Genomic DNA, 19,830 nt, shown 5'->3' with positions numbered 1-19,830 from the left:
GACCCCATCTACGAAAACCTGAGGTGTTTTAGACCAAGAGTATATTTATGAAATTCTGAACACATGTACATGCCAACCTGCTAAATGACCATACAATTACAGATTTAGTCTCACCCCCAGACTCTGGATGACATTTCACAACTTCCCATGGCCAAAGAATATTTATGGTTCAAGAGTGGCTCTGCTCCCACAGACTGACTTTCTTTATAATTTATGTACATTCATGTCTGCTTATTTACATTTGTACTTCAACACTTTGGCCTTGCCATGCCCACACATTTAGTGGTTGTATGTGACTGAGTACTTGTGTATGCTCATCAGTTATGAGAAACCCTTCTTCATTTGGAAAGGAAACCTTTCTATAAGGGTTATTTAATGCAAATGAATCTGGAGGTTGACACTGACAAGTGACCATGGTCGAGGTTTTACTGTATTGGTATAAGGAAGAGCGTCACAACTACGTGTTCACATTCATGTACCTGTTCTGGTATCAATTAGAGATACAAGAGGTCATGAAGTCTACACATGGCCAGGTGGTCTATAACAGTAAAAACTTGACAACAGCACAAAGGAGACAAGGAAACCAAGACACAGGGGTAAGCTTAGTTACTGAAAAAACAATTTTTTTTTGTAAGCTCCTACCATTTGGTGGTGTCAGCCTGCAAAACTGCAACTCTCAGTACTTCAAGTAGAAAAAAAAATTGAAACTATATTGCATGTATTTAAATTGATTACATACAGTAATGCTACTAAACGCTAAATAATAATCTAACATTTTATTATTTAGTCTTCTGCTGGAGCTTCCTTCCCTTCTTGATAACAACCTTGTTACGAATTACTCCTTTCTTCTTTGATGATGTCTACATGGACAAGTCATTACACAATTTAAATTTACAACTCTAATAGAACACTCAACCCTGTGATTTACAAATAAAAATAATTGGGAAATTCCACAATATCTCAACAATTAAATATGAGTTAATGTACCTTTTTGGGAAAATACTTTCTTTTCTTCTTTATGGCTCTTGGTGATTTGCGAGCCTTTTCACGGTTCTCTAAATCTTTAACCCTACAACAAAATACACTCCATATAAAATGGATGCTTCATTACTGCTATATAAACATTAGCAATTGTAACTGTATATTACACACCATCATACAGTACGGTAGTACTGTATATTAGGGATCATGCAGTTTTTGGCTTTCTTGCCCAAAAATATCCCCCTAAAACCAGCCTCAAATTTCCTTCATAACAGCTTGGCAGTATTGGTTAGGCATAGCCATGCCTTCAGAGTGACCCACCCCAAACCCTTCCAACAAGTTTCTATGGAATTTAAATTTTTTTTCTAGTCAACAGAATTTTATTCTGACTAACTAACCAACTGATGCCTTCAGCCAAGCATAACTCGACAATGGATAAGGCTACGGGCTTGATTTTTTCACTGTTCAACATCACTTTGTCCCGAGATGTGCCTTTTCACCAACTGCAATGCGTACAATGCACGTATCATGGACTAAGCTCTGTCCTCCTTTGTGTTCCAGTTATTTTTGCTGACAATGCAAGGTGTTGATTTGCGATAGCGCGATACGGCTTCCACCTCACTTTTCAGTGCGTAATTGATTATTGGGGTGTGCGTTTAGACGAAAAATTATTTTATGGAATGCCTGGCACCATTCTTTCTTTTAAAGTGGTACACGTGGATTCAGTAGTCATAATTGTGTTATTAAAAAAGGAAACAAACAAGTAGAAGGAAAAATTAGGAATTTTAAGCTGGATTAGGGATCAAAGAACAAAAAAGCAGGGAAACAAGGGAACAGCTAAAAAGTTGTAAAACAAGGGAGGTTGCCTATACCTGCAGATATACTAGTGGACATCCAGGTATAGATGTCCACTAGTATATCTCTGCAGGTATAGGCAACCTCCCTTGTTTCACAACTTTTTAGCTGTTCCCTTGTTTCCCTGCTTTTTTGTTCTTTGATCCCTAATCCAGCTTAAAATTCCTAATTTTTCCTTCTACTTGTTATTTTATACACTAGTACAATAAAGAAGTGGGGTTCCAGTGATAAAAAGTAGTGAAACAAGAAATACTGTAATGTTAGATACCAAATGAAACCATCTCATGCCACAATAACAAATTCACAAGTGGCATGTTCCTTTTCTGGTTCTGACAAGTGTCTACCTTCTTCACCTTGCCATTCCTTTGACATGGTCATCTTCATGCAAGGAAACCATACTGAGGTATTAATTTCCCATATCGACACTTTCCTTAGAGGAGCACAGTTAGACACCACAACTACTTGAAGCACTTAAGAGAGGGAGTAGATACGTGTAGCTGCACTTATAAAATGATCGCATAGGATGAATGTGGTGGTAGCTAGTCTATGTGGGAATGTCTCTACTCTGACATTGAACAGATGGTGGTAACAAGCCAGTATTGGGATTTCCCACATAGACTAGCTACAATCATCCATGCACCAGACCAAAATTTGGGTTTTGGATTTTTTTTTTTTTAAATCCCATATCTGGCCACTTGCGTGTTCTTGTTGTTATCTGGCCACTTGCTGTAATCGATGTTAACACTACTCTGTAAAGGTGATTTTCATTGCATATGATATGTGACTGCCTCAGCAAAAACCCGACTTGTTCGCACAATTTTGGAATTTTTTTTCTCAGCATTATCCGTAGTGTCCAAGGAATGGATCACCAAAGTTTCAGCCTCTGTGACGACTAGTTTTGGACTTATAGTGCTAGACAGTAGGAAGAGCAAGATAATCGATTTATACAGCGACCATACTGAAAATAAACTACAGGCGTTACATTCGTAGCCATAGCTTGCGTTTGGATTAGTCTACAATGTTGCAATTTGGCTTAGAATGTTCACCATGCATTAGCACATCAGCCAAGATATAGTGTTAGCCCTGTAGTCACTTGCGCATATGGATATGAAGGCGGTTTGGTAGAAGAAATGACTTGTTTATGTTTACCGCATTGTAAACAAATGCATGTGACACACATACCGTTGGAGCTACAGAAACGAAACAAAAACTCTCCATGAGCAGATGAAACAGATAATTTCACACAAGAAGCAAAATCTGAATTTCGAAGGATTTTAATTTTGAAGAGTGCATATTTCGAAGTCCGGATGGATTTCAAATAAACGGAAATTTGTGTCACAAAATATGAAGATGCGTGAATGTTTGCCAAAAACTGACTTGCTGATGGAATAATCCTCATCCCTGTGCATGTGCACTGGAGAGAAGACTGAGGGAGTCTCGAGTGGAGTAAATTCACTGGCTCGATCGCGCTCGATCGTAGCTACTGCTATCTAGCTACCATAGATTCTAGAGCAGACGGCATCAATTCCCATTCTGGATCACCTGTTTTCTGGTTATTGGCACAGTAATGATACAATTTACCCATTATCATCAGTAATACTGAGCTAAAACTCAAGGAATACACAAGCGAATCGCCGGAAAGTTGGATCGTTGCTTTCACTTGTGGGAATTTATTTTCGAAGAGAAGGGCCTCTTTGAAATATCCAAAAATAAAAACCTTTCGAAAATTACCAGCTATACGGTATATAGTTTTAATTGATTTGAGTCTTCCTTCTTCAAGTACTGGCCCAATAAAAACTAACATATTTTTCTTTGTAGCATGTGTAATATTTTAAATTTCATTTTTCTTAATATGCATGCTTGTGCAAACAAGTCCGGTTTTTGCTGAGATGGTCACATATTTCTATGATGGTATTTAGAGGCATCACTTTGGGCAGTGCCCATCATTTTAGGGGGAACCCTACTAAACAGCACCCGTACTGTTTGATATAACATTTAATGTACAACTAATATCATGGACTCTTGCTAATATCAGCTCTCATGCACTTAACCCTTAAACACACAGGACAAAAAGTGTGTTTAGCGAAAGTGAAACCTGTCTAATACTAGGAAAAAATTTCTGGCCATTTTGTAGTACCTGGTCACTTAACCTTTAAACCCGCAAATAACTTTTGGGGAATGCCTGTTTACATAATATGGGCACTCATGGTGATGTTAGGTGGGGTAACTTTTATAGCCTAAAACTACACATTGTTCAAAAGTCTGTTCACTGGGCTACTTGGAGAAGGTTAAATGAACACTGTTAACTACAGCAGCTTACTAAGTCAGTTCTCCGCATTTCAAAATTCTTGTCATGTCTTTAATTTCGATTGTGGGTTTACTCATGCAAGTATATGGCTAGTCTTGTGTCCAGCCGGGCTCGCGCTAATGCGTAAACACCGTCTGGTGACAATGCTCAAATTTCTTGGGCCCGGAAGTGCTATCCAGCCAAAATATTGGCTGGCCATCAGAATTGAGGAGTTGCATAATCGCATAAATGTATTGGAAGTTGATGAAAAGACTATTATATTAGAAGTATTTGCCTAGGTTGTTCAAGAGGTTTGTTGTCAAGTTGTGTCTTCCGATCTCACCTTATAAAACCTAAGAGTGGTGACTCGATGTTTCACCAGTAATGAAACACTATCCTCTACTAACAAGCGATCACGTCTAGAAAATCGCCCTTTTGTGAGTTTTACTTTATTCCTAGCCATTTTCGAATGGCTTTTCACTGTTTTTAAGCGATTATGCAACTCTTCGATTCTGATTTGCCAGCCAATATTTTGACTGGATAGCACTTCCGAGCCCAAGAAACTCGAGCATTGTCACCAGACAGTGTTTGCGCATTAGCGCGAGCTCAGCTGGGCACGAGACTAGTATAAGGCCTGATAGATGTGGTGAAATGAACGGAACTTATTGCAAGTTGATAGGAGCAACCACCATCGAGTTATGGGTCATTTTATAAAGGTATGTAAAGGGTTTGTATATTTCCTTGCCAAAAAGTTATTTACATGGCTAGTTTTGGCCTTACTGTTTAGCGTTAGGGAAAAACCCTTGGTATCATTTTAATCCTTGTTACATCACAAGTAAAATGACATAAATTGCAGACAGATGTTTTGGAAGTTACAGCAGTTTGTGCAAGGCATGCATGTTTGGGCCAGTTTTCTGACCTATGCGGGTTTAAAGGTTACCATGTAAGCTTGGTACAGTCCAGTTGTGACCTGTTCACACTACACAACCTCACTATACAATTACACACACAGTGAGTGAGGTAAATGCATACCTGTAGCAGCATAGTCCCCAAAATATTAAATGTATCTAACCATTATATACCACTGTAACGTACTTGTATATTCTAACTAGCCAATGTTCAGTAGTGTATGCTTCCTCGATTTTACTCAGCTTGAAATTTTTGTTGCCAATTTCTACGCCTCTTGTGCGATCAAACCCAGGAGGAGATGAGAAATCAGTCTGTAAAAAAAATCACATCATTACAAGTACATACGAACCCCAGATAGTACGACAACATTTGTGACTAGATCCGTAAAACCTAACACAACAACACAAGCCTAAACTTCACAGTACACAGCAGTATAATGGGTAAAATTGTGTGAATTATTTGTAAGTGTTTAAAACACTGTGTTTGCATTGGTATCAGTTTAAATTCATTAAAATACCAGCACACTGTTTAAAGTGTGTAAGCATTAATCGGTCACTTGTACAAATAACTTTTAAGATACACATTGTGTATAGTACATAAGCATCATACCTGTACTTCTCCAAATCGATGGTAGCACATTTTGTACATAAGACAGTTCAACAGCGTGGGAGCACCTGCACTATCCACACGGAATTCTCCTTGTGGAGTAAAATAATTGGATTCCTACAACAAAATACCTTCTAATAACTAGAAGCAACAAACCATATACTATATATGCTACTGTACAGTAGGAAAAACAAACAAATGTGTAACACTTTCACACCTCAATATCAAAGAATTTTTAGTGCTACAAATGTGATGTAGCACAGTTTACTACTCTTGTGGAATGCAGTAATGAGTTGTCAGCACACTTGGCAGAGCAACAGTTGTCGCACTGCACAGTTTTAATGCTTCTAAATAGTATATGAGACCTATTGAGCAAGATGCACTTTACATTGTGGGTTCAATGACCTCCTGTGGCTCTCAATTGAGACCAACTGAATCCCACAATCAAAACTGTTTCTTAGTGATATAGGTTTCTTATACATTTTGAAAACCTTACATAGTGAGAACTAGCGTAATAGTTAGAACTAGCGTAATAGTTAGAACTAGCGTAATAGTTAGAACTAGCGTAATAGTTAGAACTAGCGTAATAGTTAGAACTAGCGTAATAGTTAGAACTAGCGTAATAGTTAGAACTAGCGTAATAGTTAGAACTAGTTACGCTAGTTAGAACTAACAAGTACACAGAAAAATAGAGTAGGGATCATATAGCACATCGATAAAAAGTACTGAAACAAGCTGGAGAGTAGTGCACAATATTAAATCACAGTAAAACAATAAGAAGTGTTAATGGTAGGGATATAACACTACTTATTGTTTTACTGTGATTTAATATTGTGCACTACTCCAGGTTGTTTCAGTGCTTTTTATCAATGTGTTATGGTCCCTACTCTAGTTGAAAATTCCAAATTTTTCTGTGTACTTGTTTGTTAACTTTTTTGGTAAATAATTATCATGAGTGGTGAACCCACGCGTTCCACATCTGAAATGGCACTGCGTGCCCCAATTATCATCCGAATAGTGAAGTATCCATTATGCTTCGTTGTCAGCTTTGTTCAACCCGTTATGCGGCATTTCGAATCAAGAACTGTTTGAAAAGCACCTCTGCTATCAAAATAGCCACTATGAAAAATACGGACGATTTCCGTTCTTGTTTCCGTTACAAAGGAAAGCCATCACGTGCTAATGCCAAATCGACACTTTTCGCTGTCAGCAAAGATGAATGGGACACAAAGGAGGACACTGGTAAGTCCATGAAGAATGCATTGTACGTACTGCGGTATGCCAAAAGGCACCTGTCGGGCCGAAGCAACATCAAAATCAAGCCTGTAGCCTTAGCCGTTATCGAGTTACGCTTGTCTGAAGGCATCAGTCAGTTACTCAGTCAGTCAGTAGAAAATTCTGTTATATAATTATTTTAAAATTCCATAGCAACTTGTTGAAAGTGTTTTGGGTCGATCAGAATACTTGTTTGGGCTTAGTTTTACCTAACCAATACTGCCTCATCGTTGTCAAGGAAAATTGAGGCTGGTTTTTGGGTGATCTTATCCCGTGGACCACGCCTACTCCTTTGTGGTCCCTACTATACACTACTATCATAGTGTATGATGAAGCTTGTTACAACGATCACATGTGAATTTTTCTGCCAAAAAATCCAGCTAGTTTTCCTTCATAAGGTTTGGCATACCTTTATGTGACCTGAAACACTTCCAATAAGTTGCTGTAAATAACTATTCAGTGAAAGGTACACATCTATTGCAAGCATGAGATTTCAATCACCAAGGCAACAAATTCTATACACTGCAATTTTGCACATTATTCACCTTGATACGATGAGGGTGTTCTCCCTCAGCTATTCTGACCATCCACAAAAACTTGTTGATGTCATCTCCGGAGTATCCAATCATACCACCAAATATCACTAAAATATAGTTCACATCCAACATGCGCATAATCTCATATGCTCTCTCTTCTGTTGATGACATTGCCATACCCACCTAGTTATACAAAGAATGTGTTTTTATCAGTACATATGTACATTCTAGCCTGAAACATATGTCAATTTACTAAATACATGTATCAGCTCTAACCCACATAACTATAACAGTTAAGTCAATTATAAATTTACAATGCTGGCACTTGAACATGGACAAAGAGAGAATTAATTCATACCACACTCAGTATGGTCAACTCACTAGAGCAATGTGACTGTTATTCCATGTGTTATTGTCCACCAGTGTAGTTCTGTTAGCCATACCAGCTATTTGATAACCGTAGTCCCACCATGACATTACTCTAGCATTCTCTGGAGTATTCTGACGCAGCCAGAAATACGCTTCTCTAAAATCATCCAAGATGTTACGAGAGCTGTGAAAAATAATATTAATAAGTATAAACCATTTCCATACATAGAACAACAGTTATTCTGTCAAGACACGTTGTGTGGCCAAGGAAGCCAGTGTGGTGGCGAAGCGTGACAAACAAGTGTGTATGTAGTATACATAAACCAGGAAAGAGGATATTTTCATGCATCCAGCTCACTCATGCCTATAAACAGACCATTTTGCTATAGAAATTCCATCAGGGTGAGACACCTCATGTTCCAAATTTCAGCATAAGTGCCTTCAAATATTCTCCTTTTTAGGGCCTATGGAAATTCTATCAGGGTGAGACATCTCATATTCCAAACTTGAGCATAAGTGTCTTCAAATTTGTTCATATTTTAGGTATTTCACCTTGATCTTTTTAAACACACTTTACTGCTAGCTACAATTCTTGCAGACCTCAATGAACTATTGAGGTACAGAGGCTACATGTAGATGTAATGGAAATCTGATTAAATGTCAGGAAGGTATAATGCAACAACCAAACATGTTGCACTTGCACGCAATCTATAGCTAGGTACTCTAATAGAGCAGTCATATGTTCCAATGTTGAAATAAACCATGATTAGCTCTGCCGTTTACCTGAAAATAGAAGATAGACAACAAAGCAAATACAGTTTGGGGCTTGGATATACAAATAACAAAATAGCTAAACTGTGAATAACGAGTGCAGCCATTAAAACGTGGTGGTCAAACAATTGGTGCAATATTGCTACAACATTGTCACCATCACTATCTCTGCAGTCATTTCTTGGCCGACACCCCTTCACTTTAAACTAGCCTATTTTTGATGGCCACGTGCACTTTTTTCTTTCACAGCTTGGCTGGTTTGTATCAGATATTAATGTTCCATACCCATCATAATTGTTAGTTGACAACACCACTGATGGACTGGAGTATGCATTACTGGTAACCCAAGTACAGTGTACAGCAAACAGGACAAGTAACATCATCATTAGCAGTACAACTGCCGATCCCATACTGGGACCACCAATGTCCGTCCCTTTTTGGCTATCAGCTTGCTGCTGTTGTTTGTTGGCCTGTTTTTCCTTGGATTTATCCTTGTTCTGAGGCTGTACAGAAGATTTAACATTTAACAGCGTACTTTAGAATGGAAACATGCATATACCTTATCATACAGCTTCTGTCCTTCTTTCTGCCCTTTACTAGATTTCCCTCCTTTATTTGAAGCAGCCTTTTGGTTATCTTCTTTAGTAGTTTTATTACTATCCTTCATTGCTCCACTCATGAAGTCCATCACAGGACTCATGTAGTTGTCAAGTGAATGGGAAAAGGCAATAGATGCACTGACACAGACAATTGGAGTTAAGGTCAGCATAAGTCGCACCATCACACCAGCAAAATAGGATGCCGATACTGCGTACAGCACAACTGCAAAACAACAACTATATATACATACAAGTTGAGAACAATCCTATTGATACCAGTATCAACACCAAAATTAATGTCATTAATCCCGGTCCTTCTAAAATCACTTAGTACACATGCTACAAAACCCATAAGAAATTTGGTGATTTTATCATTAAGTGAACAGTTCTTTGGTTTAGATGCTGGAAATACATTGCTACAAGACTACAAATTTGAAGTGTGAGTGAGATAATGAATAACTGAACGCTGGGGTTTCATGTTTGGGTGCCAGTCTTTCAAGCGTTTGACATGTGTTATGTCCTACTTGAAATGAAGTAAAAATGGTAGGTAGTACAGTGTACATCTATGAATTGTACTATGTGCAGCAACATTGCTCATCACTAAACTTTATGATTTTAAGGGCCTGCTTGTTGAACAAATAATCTCTGTGCATTCCTACAACCAAGAGTTCATAATTACAAGTATCCCTTTACTTGTATTATGAACTCTTGCTACAAACTAAACATTATTTTTACCAAATAATCTTTCATCACGTAAATCCTTCATCACAAACCACACTCCAGCAGGAAACATACACAGCAACACGTGCAGATCAAAGAAGAAAGATGTCCAAGTTGTTGGTTGATGTTCTGACACAGACGCTATGATAGGAATGTGAATCTTGGCATACCTACAAGTGAAAGACAGATATGAAAACTATAAAATATAAAATACATATTGTCAGTTTTATAGCCACCACTTAAAAATGTTGCTCGGCTAACTATCATGTAGCACATACCCAGTGTCATAGAGTGAATAAAATCTGCCACTCCAGGGTGCAATATAGCCAGCATATGTCAAGACTATTACAGCCAAGAACACCAGACCAGCAGACACCACCAAGAACATTGCAAATAGAAAACGAAACTGTTTGCCAGTGATGTAGCCCTGAATAAATTGAACAGCCGCAAATACTTGTAGTAAACTGAAAACTCCTAAATAAATTGAACAAAACACACTTGTAATTATTGGATATATGAACAACAAAAAAAATAAAAGCAACAATAAAAACTTATTTTACTGTCAGACCCATTTCGGGAAAAAATATGGTCTCAATAATGAGGAGGTCTTATTAATCAGGTTATAAAGTACACCTTAGATGTGTTTGGGACCTATTTGACATGGCCACTACAATAAGGTGGTCTTGAAATGCCCCTAATTCTGTATTAATCACTATTTTAGAGCTTGCAATACAAGCATCAAGTTGTACTATACCTGCAGCTGCCATGTGTTCACTAGTACGGAGAGGCTGGAAGCCCACAAATGGAACTTGCATTGACATCACCAAACCAAGCAAGAAAAATGTTGTGTACGCTACATCAAATAAAAACACATATACACATAACACTTGCCTAGTAACTAGTAAGTGTGGCTACCCACACTGAAAATTACTTGCATAGAAAACAGATCATTGTTTGTATTATACTTTCAATTGTTCTGTTTGAATAATTTCAAATTCAGCTGTGGTCTAAGTATACAAAAGGCATAAGGGAGGTTTATTCTTCTAACACATACGTCATAATATAATCTGGATACTACAAAGCAGAAGTGTCTGTATACTAATCCAAATGTTTCACTCGTTGATGCACAACAATTCCTACCACCCAAGAAAGAAGCATTACACCAACTAAAACACAAGATTTGTGCCACCGCATACAACACACTTAAGTATTTGGCCGGTTCAGTAACTTCACATTATATTAAATACTTATATTAGACGTTGTTCATTTGTTCTATTATTTGTACAATGAACAAGTGCTGAGTTAACTGTGTTCAGAATTCCCAGGGGAAAAAACTATTTTCACAAGAGGAATCACAGTTCTTGTAAGCTGCTTAAACATGCCTTGCCAAATTCTATATAGCACATTCTCCCTATATAACCTGGATCGTACAATTGGGTTTTTAATTGCTTGGCTTCGTGTAATAGGTGTAAATGTACAGTACTGTTATACACATTTACACACATCAACTCACCAACATATATGCGGCTGGAAAACCTTCCCATTAACAACAGCACAAACACATGCAATGGTATCAAGTTAATAATGAACACATAACCTCCCCAAGCAGATACCTGCAACAGCACACAAACAGCTTCAGTGGTGACATGTTATTGATAATATATACTGGATATCATAGAGTATACTAAGAGTCGTGTATGTAGGTAATACTAAAAGAATTATAAATACAAATATATCAGCAAGTGTACTGTAAGGTGCTTTATTTTTCCGAAGCTGTACGTTTTCACAATATTCGAAATAGAATGACATTTTTCGTATACACACATAGACTTTATACATGTACAAACACATACCATGTAAAAGTAAGACAAGGCGGCTAATGTTGACCAAAACACTGAACCAGTCTTGACAGAACGAATCTAAACACAAACAACATTCATAAGAGTATAAGAAATACAAAATTGGTATAGATTTCAACCTGGTACAATTAAATAATGTTCATGTGCACGTACCCATAAGAAGTAAGTAAACATGAGAGCAAATATTGCAATGCCTTCATTGTCGTAAGATCCTGCAACTGATCGTGAAATGTATCCTGGAACTAAAGCCAATATACACATATGTAAAACAATAAATACTCAATATGTCATTGTGTGTGCAGACATACTGTGTATGCTGGACAATCATTACATTGATACTGTATGAATACTAATGGCGATCAGTTAGAAGCTTAGCTATCGTAAATATAGACAATGGCACTTTACCACATTCCTGTTCTTTCAAATAATTCAAACCAAGTACTAGTTATCAAGGTTTGGTTGGAGAAGATGTACACGTTCAGAAATTGTTAATGAAAGTGTAAACCACTTCACATGTACAATTTCTGATATAAAGATTTACTAAATGGCAATACAGAAGTACATACCAATTGCAATGCAGCAAGCAGCAAGAAGTCCTGCCTTCTCATTCCAAACTTCTCGAGTGAACAGAAATGTAGCGATAGCAGTAAGGCCACTGAAAAATGGAGCAAGAAACACGCAGACGTTCCTTATGTCTATTGTGATATGAAGAGAGTTAAGAACATAATGAATCAGTCCTGACGTCAACATTAAACCAGGGTAGACCTATGTGAGAAATAGTAAACACATCACACATCTCTGCTATTTTATACCGTTCCTCCGACTATCCGACCAAGTGGATACCATGCTCTCTCATCAAACCAGTTGAGGAAGTCATAAAAGCCATGTTCTACCATGTAGCGTGTTGAACGGAAATTAAACCTGAGGATAAAATATGTGTATGTAATCACGACTAGTCATTGCAAGCAAATTATATGGTATGAAGGTGCACCATAACCACACAGCTAAGACAGAAATAGGTATTATTTCAAATGACATCATGTTGGTTGGGGTTACTTTACAATATTCATGACAATCTAATAAACAAGATATCACACCAAAACAATAACAATAAAATATTACTTGACTGGAAAACCAGTGAAATTCAAAACTTTGTTAGCTTTGCATGTACATTAGTGTTAGGCCGTTATCTTCCTGGACTGCAGAGTAACTCAATGTACGAATCCTCCAAATAGAGTAACATCATCCACAATGATTGCATTGCACTTCTTGTGGTACACAAGAAAATAAATTCCCACATAATGGATAATAATAAAGTTCCATGATTCTTAAGGTCATACCCTTGACTAATACAGTAACACTAATTCTATGAACAGTATTGATTGCAGGAGAGAAATACCCTTCCTTGCAAATGTTGTCATAAATTATATTTCATAATTCACAATTGTAAGGACTTTTTTTATTATTCAATATATGACTAACAAATGTCATGCAAATTTTTTTCTATGACAAGCATGAAACTTTTCTATAACTAGTTACTCCACATACACATTGTACACAACATACCATGGGTCAAATTCGTGAATAATGCTCTCAAATCGTATCACTGCAAAAAGGCGACTAGAAAATCCTACTATGCAAGCTAGCAACAGCACAACTATTATCAACAGCGATTGGGTGCCTGCAAAATAGTCCACGTTTGAACCCGGGGTATTCCTAAGGTCGCCATAGTTTCCGGTCTTGTCTGATTGATCATTCTGCTCTTCCTTCTGGTAGATAACCTTTCCTTCATGTTTCTGGTCACCTTCTACCACAGCAGTAGCTTTAGCTCGTTTTCTAGCTTCTTGGTCAGGGTTAGCAGCCATATTGCACACGTGCGTGGATGCCAAAGCACGTGAGAGGTTGTCACTTGCTAGATCTCCTCCGGTCCGAATATTTAGTATACGGAACAAGGAAAGGTTACCGCAACGACTGTGGTGTATTCTAACCATGCAGACTTCTCATTATTATTCCGCTTCAATGAGTGGACCAGGCAAGCTGATTATTTCAATGTGGTGTTGTTTGTTCTATTTAATGCTTCACATGTAGCTGGTATCAACAAACCCTACTGGAGAGATGGAGGTATGGTTTCTCAAGCTCCACATGGATCATTTCAGGTATGACATGTATTATTACTAGAAGTGTAATGTGAGTAACTGCAGAGTATGACATCACACTGGATGTCAGGATCAGTTAGTGCTCCCTCTCTTCCACATATTGCTGGTCAGGGAACTAAAGGAAAAGGCAACAGTCAGGTGATTACTAAAACACCTTTGTGTACGTGTGTGTGTGTGTGTGTGTGCGTACACGTGTGTGTGTGTGTGTGTGTGTGTGTGTGTGTGTGTGTGTGTGTGCGTACACATGTGTGTGTGTGTGCGTACACGTGTGTGTGTGTGTGTGCGTACACGTGTGTGTGTGTGTGTGTGTGCGTACACGTGTGTGTGTGTGTGTGTGTGCGTACACGTGTGTGTGTGTGTGTGTGTGCGTACACGTGTGTGTGTGTGTGTGTGCGTACACGTGTGTGTGTGTGTGTGTGCGTACACGTGTGTGTGTGTGTGTGTGTGTGTGTGTGTGTGTGTGTGTGTGTGTGTGCGTACACGTGTGTGTGTGTGTGTGCGTACACGTGTGTGTGTGTGCGTACGTGTGTGTGTGTGCGTACACATGTGTGTGCGTACACGTGTGCGTGTAGAACTTTGCGTGGGAGAGATCAAAGGGAAAAGTGTACTTGAAATTTCATAAAGTACACTTTAGGGCAAAGAGTGCTTTGTGGGCAATAAAGCACAGTTGCCCACATGCCTTAGTGCAGGCTAATAGCCTGCTGCCCACGTGCCTTAGTGCAGGCTAATAGCCTGCAGCGCTCACGCCAGTACGACTAATCACTCAAGTTAGTGAAGGCTGATATATCCTCACCGCGCTAAGTGATCAATCGCCCCAGCCAATACGAGTTCTACCATTGGATTACTTTTATAGACATACCTAAATACTTCAATGATGGGTGGGAGAAGGTAACATTGCTGTTATGTTTGTTAATGTAAATGCACAAGTCCTGGAGATATCACGGAACTACTTCACCTTGTGTCACAATAGAATCGATTGTGGGTTTTGACTAAAACCTGCCAAAATACGTGATGAATGTCTACTATGCCAAAATATGGTGAACTACGCGTGAGTTACTTTGTTAAACTAGTTGGTATGCATTCAGGCTGCTAATAGTTTGTGAAACGCGTGTTAATTACAAGTCCTAGTGTATGGTGAAGCTACACGACATAAATTATTTAAGGGATTGCCTTGCTCGTACTATATGAAAAATGAAGCACTCGACACTTGGCCTTGATGCTAATAAAGCACTCAGCTTCGCCTTGTGCTTTATTAGCATCTCGGCCATGCACCTCGTACTTTATTTTTCATATAGCACTCACGCCAATGCTTTAACATATACATAGTTAATTCTTTAATGGTGTACTAGTTTCTCTGTCACCACAGATCCCCAACATACCGCAACCTCCAAAGCCACCAGACAAACCTCTAATGCCTTATGTGCGTTACAACAAAAAGATGTGGGACAAACTACGTGGTGATGGCAATTCAGAGTTGAAATTGTGGGACATTAGTAAGATGATTGGGAGTAAATGGCGGGAAATGAGCGAAGAAGATAAACAAGTAAAGTTGTATGTACGCAAGTATGCCAATCTTTAGTGCATATGTTGTTACAATTCAATGATCAAACATGATTATGTATACACTGTTTGTATGCAGCCCTATTTTGAGGAGTACGAAGCTGAGAAGATTCTTTACCACGAGCAGTTAAAGATCTACCATAATTCACCCAGCTATAAACGCTGGTTGGAGGAAAAGAGATTGGGTACGTAACAGTTAATTGTTCTAGTGTATATCATGTAGATGTGCCCAGTTAACAGTTGTATTGTAAACGCATCACTAGAAATCAACCTAGTGATTATAAAGGCTACGCATTTCTTGGTAGTTAATCTAGTTACTGTACATCTCAGTGTTGTTATTAATTTTACTATTGCCCTCAACTCTGCTTTGATCAGGCTCAGGTGATAACTGTTATAATATAACTAGTTGATCAGCTCCTGGCACAGTAAATTGATTGTTTCTGAGGCAGTTCATTAATTAATGTGTGTTGTATTGTGTAGCTGAACAAGCATATCATGAAGCACAGCAGATGCAGCAGCAGCAACAACAACAAGATAACTATGCCCCACCGCCCCCACAGATAATCACTCCATCACATCATCAGGTAAAAGTCAAATTCCTGTTGATTCCTGCATATATACTTTGAATTTTGTGTATTTTGTATATCACTCTATATTATAGCTGCTCGAGCTGCATTTTTTTGTAGTTAGATGTACTTGAGTCACTTGACTGTATAATAATTGGGATTGTACATGTCTTAAATTTATATGGTATGTAGCAGCTGTCCTTACAATTGGTTTGTTTGTTATCAAGGCTCACATTGATCCAAGATTATCAGCCGTAATGACAATAACTGACAATGAAGACAGTGAGTTGGCTACTTGTTTATGTTATCGAATTGTAGCCCAATCACCTTTCTGGAAACTTTTACGACCTTATATATCATTCTACTGTTTTGCGTAGGTGAATATGTCACCATCAAGCAGGTAGCAACAGCAAGATATTACCGGAATCACAAATTGATGGCTGAAATATTTAACGATTCCTCTGTCCCTGACACTAGATCAGGTAATGTGTGACTATATATGGTTTGATAGTACCAAGAACTTATAAGTGCCAAAGGTGCTTATGAGCTCCTGATAGTACTGTTAAGCAATTTATTTATAAACCACAGAGACACAGATCTCTTTTTTAGGATAATAGAATCACAACTAACAAACCCTGAAGTAAAACTTGCTTCTCAAAACTTGTTTTTGTTGTATGAATATATATGAGTGAATGACTATAAGCAACATCCAACTATTACATTTGTGTGGTCACAAGTTACAATAGTGGTATAGTCCAAGTGGCCAGTTGTTATTAAGTACAGCACAATTAGTTACCATGCTAGATTTGTGGAAGTGCTATTGTAGTACTAGCTTTTGCCATCTATTGCTAGCCACTTATTTTATGTTTGTCTTAGCGACTACTGAAAATATAATTGTGTAAGTCCTGTTTTACCATGAAAATAAAATCATGAAAATCCTGGTTTAGTTTACAGCCGTGAAAATTTCATACCACTAAGATTTCCGTGTGTGTGGTATTGTCAAGACTCGTTCTTATATTCCTTAGTGGTTACTGAGGAACGTCTGGCCATGCTACAGACACAAGTGCAGTCACTAGTTCGTCATCAAGTAAGACAAAGTGTTTGTGTACCAGCTTTGGATTGTGTGTGTGTGTGTGCCACATAGAACAAGTTAGAAGAAGAGTTGAAACAGATTCAAAGCAAATTTGATGATCGCAAGAGGAAGATAATTGGTGAACAAGAAAATTTTAATAGTGAAATGAAAAAAGTACGTAAGCAAGCACTGTAGTGCCATTAGGGCCAGAGTAAAAATTTTAATTAAAAAAATAAAAAAAGCACTGTAGTACACTAGCATCCACACACAAATGTACCTAGTTAAGATTTCCTGTCAAAGCTTGACTGCTACTACTAAGTGCTACAAGACAGGCTGATACCTAGACTTTAGATTACTGTGCTGTAGACTACAAAATGTCTAGTGTACTTAAATGAAGTAGGGATCCAAGCCAATAAATGAAGAATATTTAAGTGGTGGTATTACTATATAGCCATGTGGGAAGATCCCTACTTGGGCATAGACAAATTAGGCTTTATGACGTATAATAATAACTGTTACCCCTAGTAACCTGAATTTTGTATTATATGTAGGCAAGAGTATATAATAGAAACCAAGGGTGTCGAACAGTGTATTAGCCTGTGATTAATGATTGCGTAAAGTAATACGGATATTTCAGTAATTGTTGTTTACGCGAAATGGTAATTTGAAATGCGTATGTGGCAACGGATCTTTGTTCGCCAGTTTTTCGTGTTATTCAAACAAGTATTCAACAGTTATTGTACAAAGAAAGTGTAGTGAGGACCCAAGATAACTCCAGCTCGCTAAAACAACGGTTGCACAAACAAGCGTGTTGCCACGCCTTCAGAGGATCCGCCTGGCAGTGTCAGAACTTTAACATTAGCCATTTCCCTTTAACGCTATCATATTTTCACTTGGTTGAATTAGGCAAAACACAGCAACCCTTAATGGCAATGAAAATGAACAATTACTAAAATAATTATGTTACTTTATGCAATCATTAATCACAGGGTAATACACCAATTTGATACTCTTGGTTTCTATTATGCACTCTTGATGTAGGTGACAATATCTAAAGTAGCTTCTCCAAATTTCAAAAGGATAGCGTATGTGTGCATGTGAGGGGGAAACAGTTGCCCCTTCTGGGCAACCACTTAATTGAGGGATTTCAACGTATGTAAATTCAAAAAAATTTATCTCAATTTTTACATAATTTGTAGGTGTGAATGTCAACAATAATCTCTCCAAGTTTTAAATGGTTAGTGTATATGTCATAAGATATGACATTTTTGAATCCCATGATTTATGTAATTTCCCAGAAGGGGCAACTGTTGCCCCTCTCATTGACAATGTATGGGAAAATTACAACTTCAAAGTGTGATATCTCATGACTTATATATGCTATCCTTTTAAAACTTGGAGAGGTGACTTTAGACATTGACACCTGCAAATAATGTAAATTTTAGGTTGCTAAGGGCAACGGTTAATTTTTTGAAATTTGTCAATTTCACACAGTAGGGATTTTCCCACATAGCTATATCATTCATCTCTTTAACTGCTTTTATCGATCTGGGAACCCTATTTTAAAATTTCTGCTATAAGCATTTGACTGTTCTATTAGAATATTATACGTGAATGCTGTATTGGGGTTTCTGCTTTATGAGATTATCCCGATCTTGCTGCTGATGTCTATGGTAGAGGTATTCCATGGATAAATCATTCAGGGGCGTGGTTACTGTGTTCCGTAGCATAACTGATTGTAATAAGTGCAACATTAAGAAGAATGGTTGTTGTGTTCTTTTTTCTGTAGCGAACTAATTATAAATGCAGTTATCCATCCCCATTAACTAACTTTGTGGTATCTATGTGCACCTGTAAAGAAATGGAAAATTAACACCTCAGTATGGGTTTGTCTCAAGTAGAATTGAAGATGAAAGGTTAAAGCAGGAGCTTATGAACTGCTGAAGGCAGTGAAGGAACATGAAACTTACGCTGCCTGCCGGATACCATTGAAATCCAAATTCATTAGCTATTAGTTTCCATATAAGGAAAGCAAAATCTCATTAGTCGATGCCGTATACTAATTGTGCATGACACTCGTAGCAATTTATTCAAAAAATGTGACGTAATTTGGATTGTGATGGAACCGAGTTTCATGCTCCTTCGCCGCCTCATAAGCTCCTGGTTAAAGCAAGGCACAAGAGAGTGGATGTTCCACAACCAAGTTAAATCGTTGTGTAAAATTGTGGTTGCAAAATGTCATTTAGCCTCTAGCTTGGTCAGGTAGCCAGGCACTGGTTTAAGCTTTTTTTTATTATTATTATTATTATTTAATATTGGTGATTTTAATATCAGTGATTTTATAAGGGTTTTCTTACTTTTATTGATGTTAGATACGCCGAGACTTTTCCACGAAAGTGCTTTTTGTCACTTAAAATATTTCTGTTGTTTTTGATGGCAAAAGGACATCATTTTATTGAGGGGGGGGGACCCTACTTTACAGTTCTACTGTATTTATACAATTTGTTTTATTTATAGTTGTGTGAGCAGTCACCAGTCACATGGAAGAAGCCAGTTTTACACATCTCACTCAAAGACCTCCCAACTCACAATGACACTGCAGTACAGTATACCAAACTGTAGACAATCATTCATTGATTCACCAGGCATTAAATTATTCATGTTGTAATCATGTAATAATAAACTGAATAGACTTCCCAATTCTTTACA

General features: G+C 37.8%; 2 protein-coding genes across 2 annotated transcripts; one reads left to right on the top strand and one right to left on the bottom strand.

Annotated features, from left to right (window-relative positions):
- Window positions 1–683: 683 nt before the first annotated feature.
- LOC136236450 (dolichyl-diphosphooligosaccharide--protein glycosyltransferase subunit STT3B-like) lies at window positions 684–13,679 on the bottom strand. The gene is made up of 17 exons (XM_066026603.1): window positions 13,334–13,679; window positions 12,580–12,688; window positions 12,334–12,532; window positions 11,921–12,009; window positions 11,762–11,827; window positions 11,422–11,521; window positions 10,663–10,761; window positions 10,187–10,382; window positions 9,924–10,078; window positions 9,149–9,411; window positions 8,875–9,092; window positions 7,831–8,002; window positions 7,459–7,632; window positions 5,642–5,755; window positions 5,219–5,343; window positions 988–1,069; window positions 684–860 (listed from the first exon to the last, which is right to left on the bottom strand). The coding sequence occupies exons 1-17, from the start codon at window positions 13,630–13,632 to the stop codon at window positions 780–782; spliced, it is 2,541 nt and encodes an 846-aa protein (XP_065882675.1). The 5' UTR covers window positions 13,633–13,679; the 3' UTR covers window positions 684–779.
- On the top strand, window positions 13,639–19,821 carry LOC136236454 (SWI/SNF-related matrix-associated actin-dependent regulator of chromatin subfamily E member 1-like). Its single transcript, XM_066026607.1, has 11 exons — window positions 13,639–13,799; window positions 13,856–13,923; window positions 13,969–14,061; window positions 15,290–15,466; window positions 15,563–15,668; window positions 15,964–16,067; window positions 16,277–16,331; window positions 16,427–16,531; window positions 17,075–17,136; window positions 17,194–17,295; window positions 19,639–19,821. The coding sequence occupies exons 1-11, from the start codon at window positions 13,757–13,759 to the stop codon at window positions 19,741–19,743; spliced, it is 1,020 nt and encodes a 339-aa protein (XP_065882679.1). The 5' UTR covers window positions 13,639–13,756; the 3' UTR covers window positions 19,744–19,821.
- Window positions 19,822–19,830: the final 9 nt, after the last annotated feature.

This window comes from Dysidea avara, chromosome 10 (genome assembly GCF_963678975.1).
Source record: "Dysidea avara chromosome 10, odDysAvar1.4, whole genome shotgun sequence".
Lineage (NCBI taxonomy): Eukaryota > Metazoa > Porifera > Demospongiae > Dictyoceratida > Dysideidae > Dysidea > Dysidea avara.
Note: the sequence above shows the minus strand (reverse complement) of the source record. Positions and strands in the feature narration are given on the sequence as shown.